The 19,129-nt window shown below is 43.8% G+C and overlaps 1 protein-coding gene across 1 annotated transcript in view; it reads left to right on the forward strand.

Annotated features, from left to right (window-relative positions):
• The first annotated feature begins 217 nt into the window (after positions 1-217).
• Positions 218-19,129, forward strand: part of igf2r (insulin-like growth factor 2 receptor) — a 211,139-nt gene continuing 192,227 nt past the window's right edge. Inside the window, exons 1-2 of the mRNA XM_072265972.1 lie at positions 218-494; positions 13,204-13,334. Coding sequence (XP_072122073.1) covers positions 391-494; positions 13,204-13,334 — 235 coding nt within the window. The 5' untranslated portion in view covers positions 218-390. The remainder of the gene's footprint in view (positions 495-13,203; positions 13,335-19,129) is intronic.

A 19,129-nucleotide genomic window follows, 5' to 3' on the forward strand; every position in this document is an offset into this window, starting at 1 on the left:
AGCTCCGGTGCCGCTAACCTGGGATAGTGCTTATGAGCTCGGTCATGTGATCCGCTGCCAGGCGGGCTCGCTGTCAGGTGACGTGTGAGGGAGCGCTCTGGCCCTTCTACTCGTCTCCTGGCTGCGACACCGTCACATGACGCCCACTTTTGTCATGCGCCGCGGATTCCGTCACGTGATTTCATGTTTCCTTTGGCCCGTGGGGGGGGGCTCTGGCCTGCCATGTCACATGATCGTCCTGCAGTCATGTGACGTGAGTCGGGGCCTCTGGTTCAGTCATGTGATGTGGACGGAGTGGAGGCCGTTGCGGAAGAGCGGTCGCTGCGCTGTTGACGTGCACTTTCCATTAATTGTGCCTTGCGAACGGAGCTCCGGCTGTGACGGACGAGCATGTGGCGGCGAGCGGTTTTCCTGGGCTGGGCGGCCTTGCTGTGGCTGGCCCCGTGGAGCGGTGTGCGGGCCGAGAGCTCCTTCACCTACCCGGAGCTGTGCGGGTGAGTGCGGCAGAGGCCGGCTCGGATCCCTCCCTCAGGCCCGGCAGGTCCGGGAGCAGACGCTTGGTTGGAGCTTGAGCAGGATGGGTAGCGGTGCATCCTTCGCTAACAGGATCGTGGATCGTCACGGTCGCAGGAAATGCCCCCCCTCCGTCATTCTCGGAGTGGACTCTCGTCAGTAGGCCAGCCTCCCAGGGCAGAGACACCGCAATGCCCTCTTGAGCAGGGAGGGGATGCTGGTGGTGTGCTAGTGATGAGGGTGATAGTAAGTTGTGGAGTTGAAGTTGCTTGGGGTAGGGTCTGGGGTGGAGAAGGGTTGGAGAGGTAGCTGCTGCACTCTGTTTAGGTGAAAAATACACAACTTCTGCTCCCCGAGCATCCAAGGTAACTAGAGTCCATTCTTGGGTCGAGAGGAGGAGGGCAGATGAGGTGTAGAAATGTGCAATCTGCTAGGAGACTGAGGTGGACACAAACGTGGATGCCCTTGTAATCTGCTGTCAGTAACCAAAGCAGGCAGTAGGTTAGTAAAGGTAGGCTGACAAAGTCACAGAGCTGTAAAAGTATTAATAATGTACTTATTACAAAAAATGCCTTTGCCCAAATTGCAGTAATTTCAGTTATCAAGTTACAGAATGTGTGTGATAGTATTGAGTATTTAAATATCATTCATGAGCTTGCCAATTTGGAGGATTACTGGGTTGGAAGATTTGTTATGAAGAAAGACCTGGCTTTTTTATTTTATGTGAAACTAGAATATGAAGGAAGACTTAAGTGCGTACATTCAATTAGGAAGGCTAGACAGAGTGAAAGCTGAAGGGTCTCAGGCCAAATCATCCACTGTTTATTCATTTCCATAGATGCTGCCTGACCTGCTGAGTTCCTCCAGCATTTTGTGTGTGTTGCTCTGGATTTCCAGCATCTGCAGAATCTCTTGTGTTTAATCCTTTTTGCTGTAATATTAGAGGTTGGTAACTAATGAGGTTTAAGATGGTTGGGAACAAGGAATTTAGAACTACTTTGCAGAATGGTGGGTCTGAGACCTGCCATGAGGATGGGTGGTGAGCTGAAAGCTTTCAGATGAGATGAAATGAGCTGTTTTTGCACCTGCTGTATATGTATCAGGCTCAATGGCTTCCTGGTTTGATTCTGTGAATTAATGGTGCATTGTAGAAGTTTGCTTTTTCTAATTGATCTGCCAACGTTATGGCAGTAACAAATCTTGTTGGCTGCAAAACCCTTTGGGTTGCTCTGGGTGTGAGAGGAATTGTATAAATTCACACTTTCTATCTTCTAACTGCCTTGGCCTCCATTTCTGGGTCATTCTTGTAAGGTGTTCCACTCGGTGCATGGCATCCATTTCTGTGTGTTTCTCAGCTGGCTGGGCGGGTACCTGTCAAAGACTGCTCAGGTTGACTTCCTATCAAACCACCACGTGTCTGGGTGCTGCCTGACCTCAGCATTTCCACCACTCATTTTGCGTTTTTTCCATCTGCAGTATTTTGCTGGGAAGAAACTTTCTAAAATGCTAAACTCCATGATTTACAAATGTTGGCCTATTCATGTTTTTCAGTCAAGATTAAGAATTTGAGGCTATTTTTATTTCCACAGTCTCTGGAAGCTTGTAGCATTGGCTTCAATACTGGAGTGCTTCAGTGTAAAATGGCCATTTCAAGATCAGTTGAGTTTTGTTTATAATCCTGTATTTTTGTAGAGTTCATCTCAATTTTATTTCCAGTGTTTTTCTAGTTGGATGATCTGCATATTTCATTGTGGAGTTAAGGATGCAAATGAGTTTATCTTTTCTTTAAGTAATAAAATCCAGAAAACAAAGAGCACCACAGAGTTATAATCTGAGCCAGGTTAATATTTAAGCAGAACACAATTGCTCAAGCTGCAGTTGATTTCTTTTTGGTGAGTGATGTGCGTATTGAGAGTTTGCCTCTACGTTTTCCTCCCTGATCCCTATAACCTGGTTGTCCAAGTGGCAGGTTCCATCTTAGACTTGGATGTTCGAGGCTGACATTGCATTAAGACAACTCCTGCATTGTCCCTGGTAGTTTTTGTATTACTAACATCTGAGTGTAGTTGCTGTTTCCTCATTTACAAAGTTCCGTGTCCCGTTAGTGTTACTGTTCTAATGGGTTTCGTGTTCCAGAGTTCCGCTCTCTGTCCTTTGAGAAACTGTGTAGGGAAGATCACCAAATGTTCATTGAAAGATTCAATATGCAACTACAGGTGTTGCTTGTACAAATGGCTAAAAGCTTTGTTGAACACTCTTTGAGGAGTGTGTTAAAGTTTGGAACTGAGTGAGAGGTTGGTGCTTGAGTTTCAGGAGATGTGGCTGCCAGTGGTAGGACACTGAATGACAGGTTTACGTGAGAGGCCACAGCTGGAGGGGCGGAAAGGCTAGGGTGCAAACTGAAATCTTTCACTAGAAAAGCGGTACAGGTTAACAAAGGGTGAGTTAGGATATCAGCGCACTAACATTATGAAAAGTTGAGCATAAGAAATGACACAAAATTGGGATGGATGTGGAATAACTGACGAACTGGGGGGTGCCTCAGGTATGAGGGTGAGGACAGCCAAGGTGAACCCTGTAGGAAGGAGAGCCATTGCTGATGACCCTCAGACCTGTTACTTCAGCATGTATTGATCAGAAAGCCATTCCACCCTGCTGGAGGATGCACAGTCAAGTGTGCAGGCACGGTGATTCAGCTGGTAAAGCTGTGGCTTTGTCTATGGTGCTCCTGGTTCAGCCCTGACTTCTGTCACTCTCTGTGTGGAGTTTGCACATTCTCCTTCCACATCTCTGAACAGTATCGGATCTATTGCAGAAATATGACAAGCGTGCACGTGACCGATGGCTCACTGAATCAACTGGGCCACCTACACATGGGAGGCATTCTCTTTCATAGGTTCCAATGAAATTCCACCCCCCTCCATCTTTCTAATTGTCAGTGAGTACAGGCCCAGAGACATCAAATGCTCCTCATACGTTAACCTTTCATTCCCAGGATCATTTACCTGAACCTCCTCTGGACTGTCTCCAATGCTAACACATCCTTTCTTAAATAAGGGGCCCAAATTCTGCTCCCCACATTCAAGTGAGGTTACAGTATTATGCAAAAATCTTAGACATGTTTATAGTGAGAGTGGTTAAGACTTTTGGACAGTATTGTAGTAATTTTATGTATTGCATTGTACTATCGCAAAAAAAATTACAGATTTCATTATGTAGGTGATAAACCTGGTTCTGATATGGGTCCCTATAGTGGACTGAGGTTGGGAAGGGGGCAGGGAGAGGGGAATCATGATTGGGAAAGGGGGAAGGGAGAGGGGAGGGAGTGGGAAGCACCCGAGAGACATTCTGTAATGATCAATAAACCAATTATTTGGAATCAAATGATCGTGCCAGGTGTCTCAGGGCTGGGTGTGTCCGTCACCCCAGGCACTCCTGCTCTGTCACCTGTCCCAGAATGCTCCTGCGGTGCTCCACCCTCGACAATCTCAACATCCTCTGCTCTTGCCAGATTTGCAAACTCACTCTCTGCTCCATGTTGACAGAGTACTGTGCAAAAGTCTTAGATTTTGAGCATGAAGCTTCGCCTACTTGTGGTTTCATTCCATAGTAATAGTCTGTGTTAAATACAGTTGTTCAATTGCTGCTGTTGTCGGTAAGGAACTTGCACGTTCTCCCTGTGATCAGTTGGGTTTACTCCCACATTTCAAAGACGTACTGGTTAGGGTTGGTGAGTTGTGACTTGCTGTGTTGACACAGGAAGTGTGGTGATACTTGGGGACTGCTCAGCAAAATCCTTGCATTTGATACGGACAGCACATTTCACTGTATGGTTTGATGTGCAAGTGACAAATAACGATAATCTTTAAAAATTTTATTCCGGGGGGGGGGCATGGAGAGGAAGGTGGCGTGGAGGGGATTGTGAAAGATGGCCACTGCCAGGCTGTTCACCAGAAAAGTCTAAACACAATACCGATGGGTCAAGGTGCATCTGCAATTCCACAATACCTCCAAGCCTCTCCTTGCAGCAAGCTATCTCAAGTTTTACTGATGTGGTTCTCCTGCAGTGTCAAACATTATTTTTTAAAGGGTTGAAAGCAGAATCAGCCTTATTATCACAAATATATTGCGAAATTTGTTTTGCAGCAGCAGTGCAATGCATAAAACACACTATAAATTATAATGTGAAATAGTGGGTTATGGTTAATTGGGACACATTGGGACCAGTATACTTTGGCATAATAAAGCAGCTGCCCCAATTAGCTGAAGTTTCAGGAAATAATTAAAAAGATATCAAAAAAAGATAAACTACCATATAATTGAGTAACAAATTGTGTATTGAAATGAAATACAGAATAAATTAGAACGTTACCAATGTTACAACAGTACTATAAAACTGTTTATTAGTTTCTAATAGTTATCGCTGGTGGAATTCATCCAGAGTATGCTGCCTTGTTCTTTTTGTAAATGAACAAAATCAGTGTGGACACCTACGCTTTCGATGACTGCATCCTCCAAATCTTCACTTTCATTGGAGCATTCAACATGATTGTCGATACCTTCACATTCTACTTGGCCCCTAACCTGTTGAAGTAGTGAAATAGTTTCATTTTCATTCCCAGCCCTTTCTGACATCTCCAGGCCCGAATGCTTGAAACCACAGTAAGCAAAATAGCTCAGAATTGTCTTATTGCTTATTTCTCACCAATTATCAGTGACACAAATCACTGCACAAACACATGCAAGTGACACTATTTAAAAAAGGTTTGCTCTAAGCACAGTGTGTCTCAACACCCACACAAGTACATGTGACTGACGGTAGTTAGAAACAATTTGGCAACAGTCTCCTGTCCCAATTAAGTGGCAAGTAAACGGACAAAATCCCAGCTATTTTCATGATTAGTTTTTGTTCTTTAAGAGCTGTCCCAAATAAGCAGCTGCCCCTATAAGGTAGTAATCATGGGTTAATTGTCCATTCAGTAATTTGATGGGAGAAGGGAAGAAGCTGTTCCTAAACTTTGCGTGTGTTATCAGACTCCTATACCTGCAGGTAGCAATGAGAAGAGGGCTTGTCGTGCGTGGTTGAGGTCCGTGATGTAGCACACTTGTGAACCTCCAATGAGGACTCAGTGTATGATGAAACACTTGGAGCGTTCAGTCTTGAAAGGAGCTATGTTTGATGGAGCACTTCACTGTAATTATGAATATCGAACATCGAAGTAAATGGTGTGATGGGGTAGTGCACACTACTGGACCGCAGATTTCGGGGTCTAATATCAAGAAACGTTGCATACCTGTTACATGATATTTCCTGCTATTGGACCCAGATATCTGCAGGCCTGTTGTGTGTACTGCCCCCATCACACCATTTACTCCGTTCAATATTACATGACTCACACGTACAGAACAATTGGATCTGCTGAGCGTCATGTGCAAGTAGATAAGTGATGAGATGCTGCCACGCGGCGCGAGGTCAAAGTAAATTCAATATCGTGGAACATCTATGTCAACATTTCCTTGCAGGCATTCACAACAAATACAAAGAAAGAATAGAATCAGTGAAAAGCCACACACTGACAAAGCCAGGCAAACAACCAATGTGAAAAAGACAACAAATTGTGCAAATACACAAAGAAAAACAAAATAATAATAGATAAATAAGTAGTTAATCATATTGAGAATGACTTATGTTGAAAGTGAGTCTATCGGTTGCAGAATCAATTCAGTGTTGGGGTGAGTGACGTTATCCACGCTGGTTCAGGAGCCTGTTGGTTGAGGATTAATAACTGTTCCTGAACCTGGTGGTGTGTGACTGAAGGCTCCTGTACTCTGTGTTGACAGAAGCAACGCTGATGCTATTGTATTGCTTCAGGTTGTGACGAGTTGGGTAATTGTCTTCGCAGGTACTGATCACAGTGTGAGGTGCAAGTTAGAGCGTTGTAGTTTAGTACTACAGTCTCAAAGATCTATCTTATTGAACTAGAATTCACCAGATGGCTGTTTTCCAAAATGGATACCCATGACATGCTTTATCATATTTCAGTAGATTGTTGGAAGTTTTGTATTGTATAAAGTAATGAGCTATTAAAGAACAGTACTGGGAGTTCAGTAATAGTAGGTGATCATTTCTGTAATTGGGTCTCAGTCAGCTAACAGTCCTTTAATTTTTTTTTCTCTCTACTTAGTTACAAATATCAGAGTTTTCTAAAGCATTTCTCAAATATTGAATACAAACCTGTCATGAATTTGTGTGGTTTATGAGTAGGTGTCAAGAGCCAGCAGTGGTTGGGAGCAGTTCCTCTCTTGTCGTCATCATGACCGAAACAGGCCCTCTGGGCCATCTCGACCAAACTGAACTATTGTTCTGCCTTGTCCCGTTGACTCACACCTGGACTACAGCTCACCGTACCCCTTCCAACCATTTGCTTAAACTTCTCTTAAATGTTGAAATTGAACCCGCATCCTCCACTTTCACTAACAGCTCGCTCCACCCTCTGAGTGAAGCTCCCTCACTTATTCCACTTTTTACCCTTAACTCATGACCTTACCCAGCCTCAGTGGAATAAGCCTGCATGCATTTACTCATCTGTACCCCTCATATTTTTTACACTTCTATTAGATCTCCCCCCAATCTTCTACGATCTAGGGAATAAAGTTTCAAGCTATTCAACCTTTCTCTGTAACCCAGATCTTCAAGTCCCGGCAACATCTTTATATATTTTCTCTGTACTCTTTCAACTTGGAAAGCGCAGGTTTAAGTTTTAATACATGCAGAATGCATGTGCTCCGTACACTGGTCTGGATGCAATCCCACAGGTAAAATTGCTAATGGGATCTGTGCTAAAGGGAGTCGTTACAGCATTGTGTATAGTCAGAGAACCAGACAGGTAGGGTGCATGGCAGCTTCCATTACATATAACAGGTTGTGCCAAGGGAGGTTACATGATCTGTCGACGTGTGGAGAAGCTGCTGCCAGTGCCCAGTCAGGGTACAGCCCAAACCCGGCATCTCAGTGCTGACCCTCCACGCTGCTCGCCCAAGCCTCGTGGACGACCTCTGTGCATCCAGCTACGGGGCTGGGGTGCGGGGGGAGGTTCATTGTTGGGGAGGAACCCCTGGTGGAGGGTGGGTGTTGATGCCTGGTTTTCCTGAGAAGCAGTGGACACCACAAGGATTGTCATGTGTTTTTCTTAAATCACATGGCTGTTACTTGCCTCTGGGACTTGGAGTCCATAAATTCTATAACCAAGCACTCGGTTGTCATAAACAACAGGAACTCTGCAGATGCTGGAAATTCAAGCAACACACATCAAAGTTGCTGGTGAACGCAGCAGGCCAGGCAGCATCTCTAGGAAGAGGTACAGTCAACGTTTCAGGCCGAGACCCTTCGTCAGGACTAACTGAAGGAAGAGTTAGTAAGAGATTTGAAAGTGGGAGGGGGAGGGGGAGATCCAAAATGATAGGAGAAGACCGGAGGGGGAGGGATGGAGCCAAGAGCTGGACGGGTGATTGGCAAAAGGGATACGAGAGGATCATGGGACAGGAGGTCCGGGAAGAAAGTCGGGGGGGTGGGGGTGAACCCAGAGGATGGGCAAGGGGTATAGTCAGAGGGACAGAGGGAGAAAAAAGGAGAGTGAGAGAAAGAATGTGTGTATAAAAATAAATAACGGATGGGGTACGAGGGGGAGGTGGGGCATTAGCAGAAGTTAGAGAAGTTGAAGTTCATGCCATCAGGTTGGAGGCTACCCAGACGGAATATAAGGTGTTGTTCCTCCAACCTGAGTGTGGCTTCATCTTTACAGTAGAGGAGGCCGTGGATAGACATGTCAGAATGGGAATGGGATGTGGAATTAAAATGTGTGGCCAGTAGGAGATCCTGCTTTCTCTGGCGGACAGAGCATAGGTGTTCAGCAAAGCGTTCTCCCATTCTGCGTTGGGTCTCGCCAATATATAGAAGGCCACATCGGGAGCACCGGACGCAGTATATCACCCCAGTCGACTCACAGGTGAAGTGTCGCTTCACCTGGAAGGACTGTCTGGGGCCCTGAATGGTGGTAAGGGAGGAAGTGTAAGGGCATGTATAGCGCTTGCTCTGCTTACAAGGATAAGTGCCAGGAGGGAGATCAGTGGGGAGGGATGGGGGAGATGAATGGACAAGGGAGGCGCGTAGGGAGCGATCCCTGCGGAAAGCAGAGAGCGGGGGGGGGGGGAGGGAAAGATGTGCTTAGTGGTGGGATCCCGTTGGAGGTTCCAGACCTAATCAGTTCCCCTCTACCACCACGCTGCTCCGTCTAGCGGAATTAGTCCTTACTCTTAATAATTTCTCCTTTGGATCCACCCACTTCCTCCAAACTAAAGATGTAGCTATGGGCACCCATATGCGTCCTAGCTATGCCTGCCTTTTTGTTGGCTTTGTAGAACAATCTATGTTCCGTGCCTATTCTGATATCTGTCCCCCACTTTTCCTTCGCTACATCGACGACTGCATTGGCGCTGCTTCCTGCACGCATACTGAGCTCGTTGACTTTATTAACTTTGCTTCCAACTTTCACCCTGCCCTCAAGTTTACCTGGTCCATTTCCAACACCTCCCTCCCCTTTCTAGATGTTTCTGTCTCTGTCTCTGGAGACAGCTTATCCACTGATGTCTACTATAAGCCTACTGACTTTCCCAGCTATCTGGACTATTCCTCTTCTCCCCCTGTCTCTTGCAAAAATGCCATCCCCTTCTCGCAATTCCTCCGTCTCCGCCGCATCTGCTCTCAGGATGAGGCTTTTCATTCCAGGATAAAGGAGATGTCCTTTTTTTAAAGAAAGGGGCTTCCCTTCCTCCACTATCAACTCTGCTTTCAAATGCATTTCCCCCATTTCACGCACATCTACTCTCACTCCATCCTCCCGCCACCCCACTAGGAATAGCGTTCCCCTGGTCCTCACCTACCACCCCACCAGCCTCCGGGTCCAACATATTCTCCGTAACTTCCGCCACCTCCAACGGGATCCCACCACTAAGCACATCTTTCCCTCCCCCCACCCCCTGCTTTCAGCAGGGATTGCTCCCTACGCGACTCCCTTGTCCATTCGTCCCCCCCATCCCTCCCCACTGATCTCCCTCCTGGCACTTATCCTTGTAAGCGGAACAAGTACTACACATGCCCTTACACTTCCTCCCTTACCATCATTCAGGGCCCTAGACAGTCCTTCCAGGTGAGGCGACACTTCACCTGTGAGTCGGCTGGGGCGATATAGTGCGTCTGGTGCTCCTGATGTGGCCTTCTATATATATTGGCGAGACCTGACGCAGACTGGGAGACCGCTTTGCAGAACACCTACGCTCTGTCCGCCAGAGAAAGCAGGATCTCCTAGTGGCTACACATTTTAATTCCACATCCCATTCCCATTCTGACATGTCTATCCACGGCCTCCTCTACTGTAAAGATGAAGCCACACTCAGGTTGGAGGAACAACACCTTGTATTCCGCCTGGGTAGCCTCCAACCTGATGGCATGAACATCGACTTCTCTAACTTCTGCTAATGCCCCACCTCCCCTCCTACCCCAGCCATTATTTATTTTTATACACACATTTTTTTCCCTCATTCTCCTTTTTCTCCCTCTGTCTCTCTGACTATACCCCTTGCCCATCCTCGGGGTTCCCCCCCCCCCCCTTTTCCTTCTCTCTGAGCCTCCTGTCCCATGATCCACTCATATCCCTTTTGCCAATCACCTGTCCAGCTCTTGGCTCCATCCCTCCCCCTCCTGTCTTCTCCTATCATTTTGGATCTCCCCCTCCCCCTCCCACTTTCAAATCTCTTACTAGCTGTTCCTTCATTTAGTCCTGATGAAGGGTCTCGGCCTGAAACATCGACTGTACCTCTTCCTAGAGATGCTGCCTGGCTTGCTGCGTTCACCAGCAGCTTTGATGTGTGTTATTCGGTTGTCGTACTGCTTGGGGTCCTAATGTAACTCCTGATGCAAGATGGGGAGGTGTCATACAGCACGTAGGCTCTTCAGCCTGCAGTTCCATACCAGCCCTTCTGCCCATCGTCACCAATACAACTGGGATCGTATGTGGTAAAGAAATGTGTAAAGCAAGCTGGACAGAGCAAGGGAAGATTTCTACTTTTGCGCATCCACCATCTATGCCCAGCCTCCGATGGGCAGTGGTAAATCAGATAAAATTTCAGAATAATTTTTTCGGCTGCCGGAGGGTGATGAATCTGTGGAATTCATTGCCACACACAGCTGTGGAAGCCATGTCATTGGGTATATTAAAAGCTGAGGTTGACGGATTCTTGCTTAGTAAGGCTACCAAAGCTAACAGAGAGAAGGCAGGAGAATGGAATTGAGAGGAATAATAAATTAGCCATGATGGAATGGCAGAGCAGACCCAATGTGCTGAATGGCCTAACCCTGCTCATATGCCTTGTGGTTTGTCTATGCTTTGTTTAACTATCTGTCTAATGCCCCTTAAACGTGGTTATTACAATGCCTGTGGCAGTGAGTTCTATGTGAATTGGTTGCCATTTCTTGTCTAACCAGTTCCACTTCCATCTCAGTTAACCACTTGTGTTGTATTGGTCCAGCATAACTACAGGAAGTATTGAATGCTTGAGTCCTTTCAAAGTCTCATGTGGTGTGATTGGCTGCTTCAAGAGCTGTTGTTAAGGGTCTGGAAATCTGCCATTAATGTTGCATTGTCAGCTAAATTGATACAAAGTAAATTAGAAATAAGCAGAGTAAAGTTTAAAGATTTTTAAAGAATACATCCCTTTGGCCTTTGAGTCACACTCTTTCCCCACACCCCATCAATCCCAGGACTTAACCCCAGCCTAATCATAGGACAATTTACAATGACCACTAACCTATCATCCAGTACGTCTTTCAAGTGTGGGAGGAAACCAGAGCACCCAGAAGTGCTCGTGGCTAGCACGAGGGCACAGGTTTAAGGTGCTTGGAAGCAGGTACAGAGGCGATGTCAGGGGTAAGTTTTTTACACAGAGAGTGGTGAGTGCGTGGAATGGGCTGCTGGCAACGGTGGTGGAGGCGGATATGATAGGAACTCCCAGACAGGTACATGGAGCTTAGCAAAATAGAGGGCTATGGGTAAGCCTAGGTAATTTCTCAGGTAAAGACATGTTCGGCACAGCTTTGTGGGCCGAAGAGCCTGTATTGTGCTGTAGGTTTTCTATGTTTCTGTGAAACCCATGGGATCATGGGGAGAATGTACAAACTCCTTACTCTAACAGACAGCAACGAGAATTGAACCCTGGTCGCTGGTACTGTAAAGCATTGTGCTAACCACCACACTACTGTGCTGCCCAACTTTAGCACTGGCCAATTCTAAGGAAGGGCCAAGCACTAGTAATGATAACCATTTGCCTCCTTTGTAGTTAAAACAAAAAAGGGAAAGCCTTTGAGCTTAAGCTGTTTCTCTCTCCAGCGTGGCTGTGCTGTAAGTAATGGAAGGTGAACACTTGGAAGGCAAATGCATTGTTGACATTCATTTCAAGAAGATTTGAATATAATGGCTGAACAGTCAAAGCTTGAATATACAAGCAAGATTGTAATGCTGTGGCTTTATAAGGTGTTGGTCAGATGCTGCCCGTGAGCAGTTTTTGGGCCCCTTATCTAAGAAAGTTTGTGCTGGCATTGGAGAGGGTCCAGAGGAGTTTCACAGGAATGATCCTGGAATGAAAGGGTTAATGTATAATGAGCATTTCATGGCTCTGGGCTTGTACTTGCTGGAGTTTAGAAGAATCTTGGTTGGGAAGGGGGACTATCTCAATATTGAAAGCCCCAGATAGAGTGGATGTGGTGAGGATGTTTCATATTGTGGAGACATCTAGGACCAGAGGGCACAACCTCAGATGAGGAGGACATATCTTCAGAACAGAGATGAGGAGAAATTTCTTTCACCAGAGGGTGGTGAATCTGGGATTTATTGTCACAGATGGCTGTGGAGGCCTGGTCATTGGGTATATTTTAAGTGGAGGTTGATAAGTTCTTGGTTAGTCAAAGCTCCTGGGGAGAAGACGAGAGAATGGGGTTGAGAGGGTTAATAAATTGGTTATGATTGAATGGTAGAGCAGAATGAGCTAATTTTGTTCTTATGGATGTAAAAGTACTTCATGATTAATACATTTTTGAACAGCTGTTTTTTTTTCTGTAAACAAATGCAGCAGCCAATTTCTGTCCTGCTAAGTCTCAAACAGATGTATTTGGTGGCGAGTGTTAGTGGTGGATGCTTCTGTGGAGATCAAGACAACCCACACTCCAACTGTGCCAGGGAATTCTATAAGGTTAATCATTTACTATGCTAAATGGTAAATCACCATGTGGAGACCAATGCTTAAGTCAGCCAAATCATGTTGATATTTGAAGTGTATGGGAAGAGTCAAAAAATGAACAATTGGCATTGAGTTTAACCCTAATGTAGGCCTTCTCCAACACCGTTCTGAACTGATGGTTACCATTGTCACTCCTGCTGAGGTGAGATGTTTGCTTGGAAGATGTAGCACAATTGAGCAAAGCTGAAAGAAGGATTTTGCATTTGTTCACATCAGCTTGTCTTGCTGTAATTACATTCTTTAAAAAAAATGTTAATTGATGTTTTCAGTTTCCTTTTTGGTATGGGTGAACCTGAGATGACATGGAGAAATTGTGCATTATCATTGTTTACTCTGTTTCAGGCATACTTGGGAGGCAGTCGACATGGAGAACGGAACATCTTACAAAATAAACCTCTGTAGCCCATTACAATGTGGGCAGCTTAGTGCCATCTGTGCTTACAGTTCCTCAAAGAAAAGCAACTATTCAGTGGGTGAGTATATCAGATGTACTTTGGCATTTTCCCTGTCAGTTAACTGACAGTCTCCTTTTGTACAGGTACTCTTGCACGTAGCATCATTTTATGTGCATACAATCAGTCTGTGTACATATAGAAGATAATCTTGAGTATATAGGGCCACACTCTATTAGTTGTACATTGTGTTTTATAGGATTGGTTTTATAATTATATTTACTGTGTTTTTATTGTGTTCTTTGTTTTTATTTTTGCACTTTCTTCAACAATTATATCAATTAAGTTTTGTAGTTCTTCCTCTGTTGTTGCAATTAACAGTGTCATCTGCATATCTGAAATTACTGATGATATGTATGGTGTATGTATGATGATATCCAAAAAGAAGGGGAATCCTGTCTGCAGGCTGAGAATAAACAGGGAAGACATAAAACAAGTACAGAACTTTTGCTACTTTAGAAGTTGGGTGACATCAGATGGCAGGTGCGACATGGACATCAAAAGAAGAATAGGGATGGCAAAAGACACCTTTATGAGAATGAAGAGTATACTGACCAATACTAAACTAGGCATGACAACCCACCTCAGAGTACTGAAATGTTATGTTTATCCAGTTATGTTACATGGCTCAGAATGTTGGACAATATCTAGTAACATGAGGAAACGAATTGAAGCAGCAGAGATGTGGTTTTTGAGGAGGATGCAAAGAATATCATGGACAAAACGAACATCTAACCAAGATGTCATGAACAGAGCAAACATAAAAAGAGAAATAATGTATGAGATCATGAAAAGGCAACGTAACTTCATTGGACATGTGATTAGGAAAGAGGAATTAGAACGCATGGTAATTATGGGAAAGATTGAAGGGAAGAAAGCAAGAGGAAGATGAAGACAAATGATGGATACAGCAGCCAGAGAACTGGAGATGAATACCAGTGAGTTGATCCACTTGACCCGAAACAGGAATGTGTGGGCTGTGACAGTCAAAGCTCAAACTGGGCACAGCACCTGATGATGATGTTTTCATTGTGTTTTTTGCTACACCAGACCTTGAGTAACAATCATTTCATTCTCTACATGTGTTCTTGAGCATGACAGCCTTGGGCCTCAGCCTTGAAAATTCCAAGTGCAAGATACCTTACTTGCAATGATCCTGGTCATGCAGGCAATGAAGTGAAGAACCTATATTTATACTTGGTGGTTTTATGAAACAATAATGCTAATTGATGTTGGAGAAATCGATTAAGAAATGAAAAATTGAATTACCAGTCAGATGAGTGACACATTAGGCTCGAGCGAGTGGTTGCTCCCGACCACTTCTGTTCTGTCAGGTTATGTAGTGACTATGGCAATATGTCTGCCTGTCAGTTCCATAGGTTTTTGAAATGGACTAGTTGATGGTATTGTAAATTGAAGTACAGGCTGTCTTGTGTTATGAATACCCAACTTAGATAGATATACTTTATTGATCCCGAGGGAAATTGGGTTCTGGACATTCATACATACAAACATGCTCTAATGGTATTAAATTCAAAAGTCTGTATCAGACTTTGATGGGTTGGTCACTATTCAGTGCTATATACCTGTATACCTCATTTATGAAAACATCTAATCAGCCAATCAACTAAGCACACAAGCTAAGTGCCTTTGGAGGAACTTGTGCTTGCGTTGTGCTTTGTTTCGTTTGAGCATAGAATGCTGGGATTGCAGCGAGGTAGGTGTCTCAACAGATAATTGACAGGTATGAACTTAGTGATAAAGTGACAAAGTATTTCAGTCTTCAGAAATTAATGAAGTTTTGTTGTGGTTGCAAAACGCTGTTGGACATTAGTTATATAGAATACAGTGTATCTGATTTGTTGGTGGAGCTGCATGGCCTCGGTTGTGTTGCAGACCAGGACCTCATTTGTGCCTTGATTGCCTGTTGCGGGCACCGAGGAAGGAGACTTGAGCTGGCTGTGTGCCGCTGGATTCCACACTGGGTCCACACTAGAAGCTGGCCAGTCCCATCGGTGCGGCCTCCAGTATTTGCTCAGTGGGAGAGAAGCTAAATTACGTTCTGAGGCTGCACTGCACGATATGAGGAACTGCTACGGGCTTGATCTGTAGAAGTGTGGCTGCAGGACAACATCCATGCACCATGGCACTCAAGGACTTGGGCTAGATTATTACTTCTAAAATATTTTTGTAACTATGTTTTTATATGTGTATGACTGTTGGTTTTGTGTTTTGCCCCTTGACCCCAGAGGAATGATGTTTTGTTTGGCTGTATTTATGTGTATGGTTGAATGACAATTAAACTTAATGTTTCAATTTTTAAACTTGCGTGCGTTTCAAAGTAACAAGTGGCTTTGGCTACAAAACTTTAAAAATTTCCTTTAAGAATGTTTTAATATGGTAAGTTACCTATGTCTGGCAGATTGAGTGGAAATCTCTTGCCTGTGCATTGGAGAGAGACAGGCAAGACTCTTCACAGTTGCCTGTTAATATGGGTGTACAGTAGATTCCAGTTGGACCATTGGTTAACCTGGGCAGCCATTCACTTGGACCAACTCTTAAAGAACACAAACTAAATTGAGAAAATAGCTGCGATTCTTTTGGTTTATTTGGGTCACTGTCACTTAATTGGAATGGGAGAAGTTTGCTAACTAGTGCCAATCACATGCATGTCATATGGCTGTTAGATACTACACCGAGCTCAGTGAACAGATTTTTAAATAGCATCACTTGTGTGTGTTTGTGTTCAAAATCAAAAAATTTTTGTCACTGATAATTAGTGAGAAGTAGTAGTAAGACAATTCAGATTTGCTTTGCTCACTGTGGTTTCAAGCATTCAGGCTTGGAGATGCCAGAAACAGCCAGGTAGGAAAATGAAATGATTTCGCTAATTCAAATTAGGATCTGTGTAGGATTTGAAAGTATCAGCAATCATCCTGAATGTTCCAACGAAAATGAAGATTTGGAGAATGTGATTATCAATAACATTGTATGAAGCCAGTCCATTAACTGCATTAATTTTGTTCACTTACTACTACTTCACATGCCTTGTGCGTTATGCGCTTGGGCGATCATGGTTCTCCACATCGAACGATCCCTCGCAACATCAATGATATTTCGCACACTTAGATCTGTTAGTTCTTTCACAGTGCCCATATATTTTCTTCTTTGCCGCTGCCTTCTGTGTTTCCCAGGCATACGGCCTTGTAACGTAAGGCATTCTGTTTCTCCCTTTCTGATGACATGGCCCAGGAATTTAAGTTTTCTCTCATTTAATGTTCTCATTAAAGATCTTTTTGTATGGGCACGCTGAAGTACTGTCTCATTAGTACCCTATCTCTATATGATATTTTCAGCATTCTTCTAAGAAACCATATTTCTGTTGCTTCTAAGTTTCTTTGGAGTTTTGATGCTATAGTCCACGTTTCGGAAGCATACAGCAAGATTGACCAGATGTAACATTTTAGAAGCCTAAGCCTTGTTATCATAGAAATGTGTCTGTTGGTAAAAATGGGTTTCATTTTTTTTTGAAGTAGGTTTTGGCAATGGCAATTCTTCTTTGTATTTCTACTTTGCTTCTAGCATCTTGTGATATAAACCTACCAAGGTAATTAAAGCTGGTCTTTTGTTCAATCTCTTGGTTACTGATGTACAATTGGCAGTTGGGAGTATCCTGCTGTTTTGATATTACCATACATTTGTTTTTTTTTACAATTGACGGTTAGACCAAAATCTGCACTTGTTTGTACTACTTTGTCTAGGAGGATTTGTAGGTCTTCTGCAGCATTTGATATTAGGGTGGTATCGTCTGCATATCTTACATTGTTGATGTTAACACCTCCAATTTTTATCCCATCTAGGTCTACTATTTATCTGAGAATCATTTCACTATAGATATTAAATCACTTTAAATCATCCCTGTCTAACTCCTCTCTGAATTTTAGTCCAACTGCTTATATTATCATCAATTTTTACCGCCGTTTGGTTCCAATATAAATTTTGAAGCAGTTGTTGGTCCCTTCCGTCAATGTTTAGTTTAACGAGAATTTGAAATCATTTTTCATGTTGCATTTTGTCGACTGCTTTAGTGAAATCAATAAAACATAAAAAGGCATCACTTTGATCTTCATTTGCCCTTTCTGAAAGCATTCGTAGTTTGAAAATTGTGTTCCTGGTTCCTCTATCCTCAATAAACTCATATTGCAGTTTAGAAGTTTCTGGCCTTAACTTGTTTTTAATTCGACTCAGAACAATTCTCAACAAAATCTTTATTATGTGACTCATAAGACTGATTGTTCTATAATTTTCGCAGTCAATAGTACCAGGAATTTTTGGCAGAGTTATAAATTCTGATTTCAAGAGATGTCAGGCAATATACCAGACTCATATATGCCATTAAACAGTTCAGAAATAATATCTATGTCCAGATCTTCTAGGGCTTGTATCATTTCCACTGAAATTTCATCGGGTCCAGTGGCTTTTCCATGTTTCATGCTTTTCATTGCTTTAATTATTTCTTCCTTGGTAATAGGTGGGCCAGAACTGTTTAATATCTGGGGATTCCCCTCCACTATCTTCAAAAAGCTGCTCTATATACTGAATCCACCTCTCACATACGAGGGGTGATTGATAAGTTTGTGGCCTAAGGTAGAAGGCGTCAAATTTAGAAAACCTAACGCATTTATTTTTCCTCCATTTACATACTTAGTCCGGTGGTTGTGGAGCATACGGATCCCTTCTTTGTAGAGGTCGGCGTCTTGGACCTCCAGAAGTGGTCCACAGCGGGGTGATTGATGAGTTTGTGGCCTAAGGTAGAAGGAGATGAGTTATTAACTTCAGACTTTCTGCATTTTCATTCAGAGTTGAACTGCACGTGCATGTAACAAGAGCTGTATAACTCATCTCCTTCTACCGTAGGCTACAAACGTATCAATCACCCCTGCTGTGGACCACTTCTACAAAGAAGGGATCCGTATGCTCCACAGCTGCTGGACTAAGTGTGTACATGTATGAGGGGACTATGTTGCAAAATAAATGTGCTAGGTTTTCTAAAATTGACTCCTTCCACCTTAGGCCATGAACTTATCAATCACCCCTTGTACTTTTATCTGGATCTGTTAGTATGGATCTGTCTGCTGATCTTATGCGTCCTGTAGAGGAGGTTTTCTTAATTCCGGTACTTTCCTTAACTTTCTTGTGCAATTCTTTGCTGTTGTTAATATGGCCTTCTACTTCATTGCCTTTTTGAGTCAGCCGTTCTTTCTTTGCAATATGCACAATTGTCTGTCTGTCTAGCTCTCTGTATTGCACTTCATTATTCTTCACCAACCTTCTTTGTTCCATCTGATCTGGAATTTCTTTAGTTATCCACCCCCTTTTTGGTGTGTTGGATTTCTTGTACTGGGGTTATCTCCTCTGCTGATTGCTGTCCCCAACCACCGAGCCGCGGACTGGTACCAGGCCGCAAAGCATGTATTACCGGACCGTGAGGAAATGATATGATTTGGCGATACAAAACGATATGAGTCAGCTGCGCCTTTCCTCATTCTCTGTCATGCACTGTTGAACTTGAACGCAGGCGAGGTCATTACGCATGCGTCATCCATGTCAGTGCGGGAAGAAGATCAACTACTCGAGCTTGCAAGTGATGGCGGGCTGAAAAGTTTGACATAACATCTCTGCCGGCATTCCGGATCAAAGTCGAGGCTAAATATCCTGAGATAGCCACGAAAGCACTGAAAACGTTGCTTCCATTTCCAACATATCTCTGTGAAACGGGGTTTTCGGCATTGAATGCAATGAAAACTAAATTGCGG

Source organism: Mobula birostris, chromosome 8, assembly GCF_030028105.1.
Source record: "Mobula birostris isolate sMobBir1 chromosome 8, sMobBir1.hap1, whole genome shotgun sequence".
NCBI lineage: Eukaryota > Metazoa > Chordata > Chondrichthyes > Myliobatiformes > Myliobatidae > Mobula > Mobula birostris.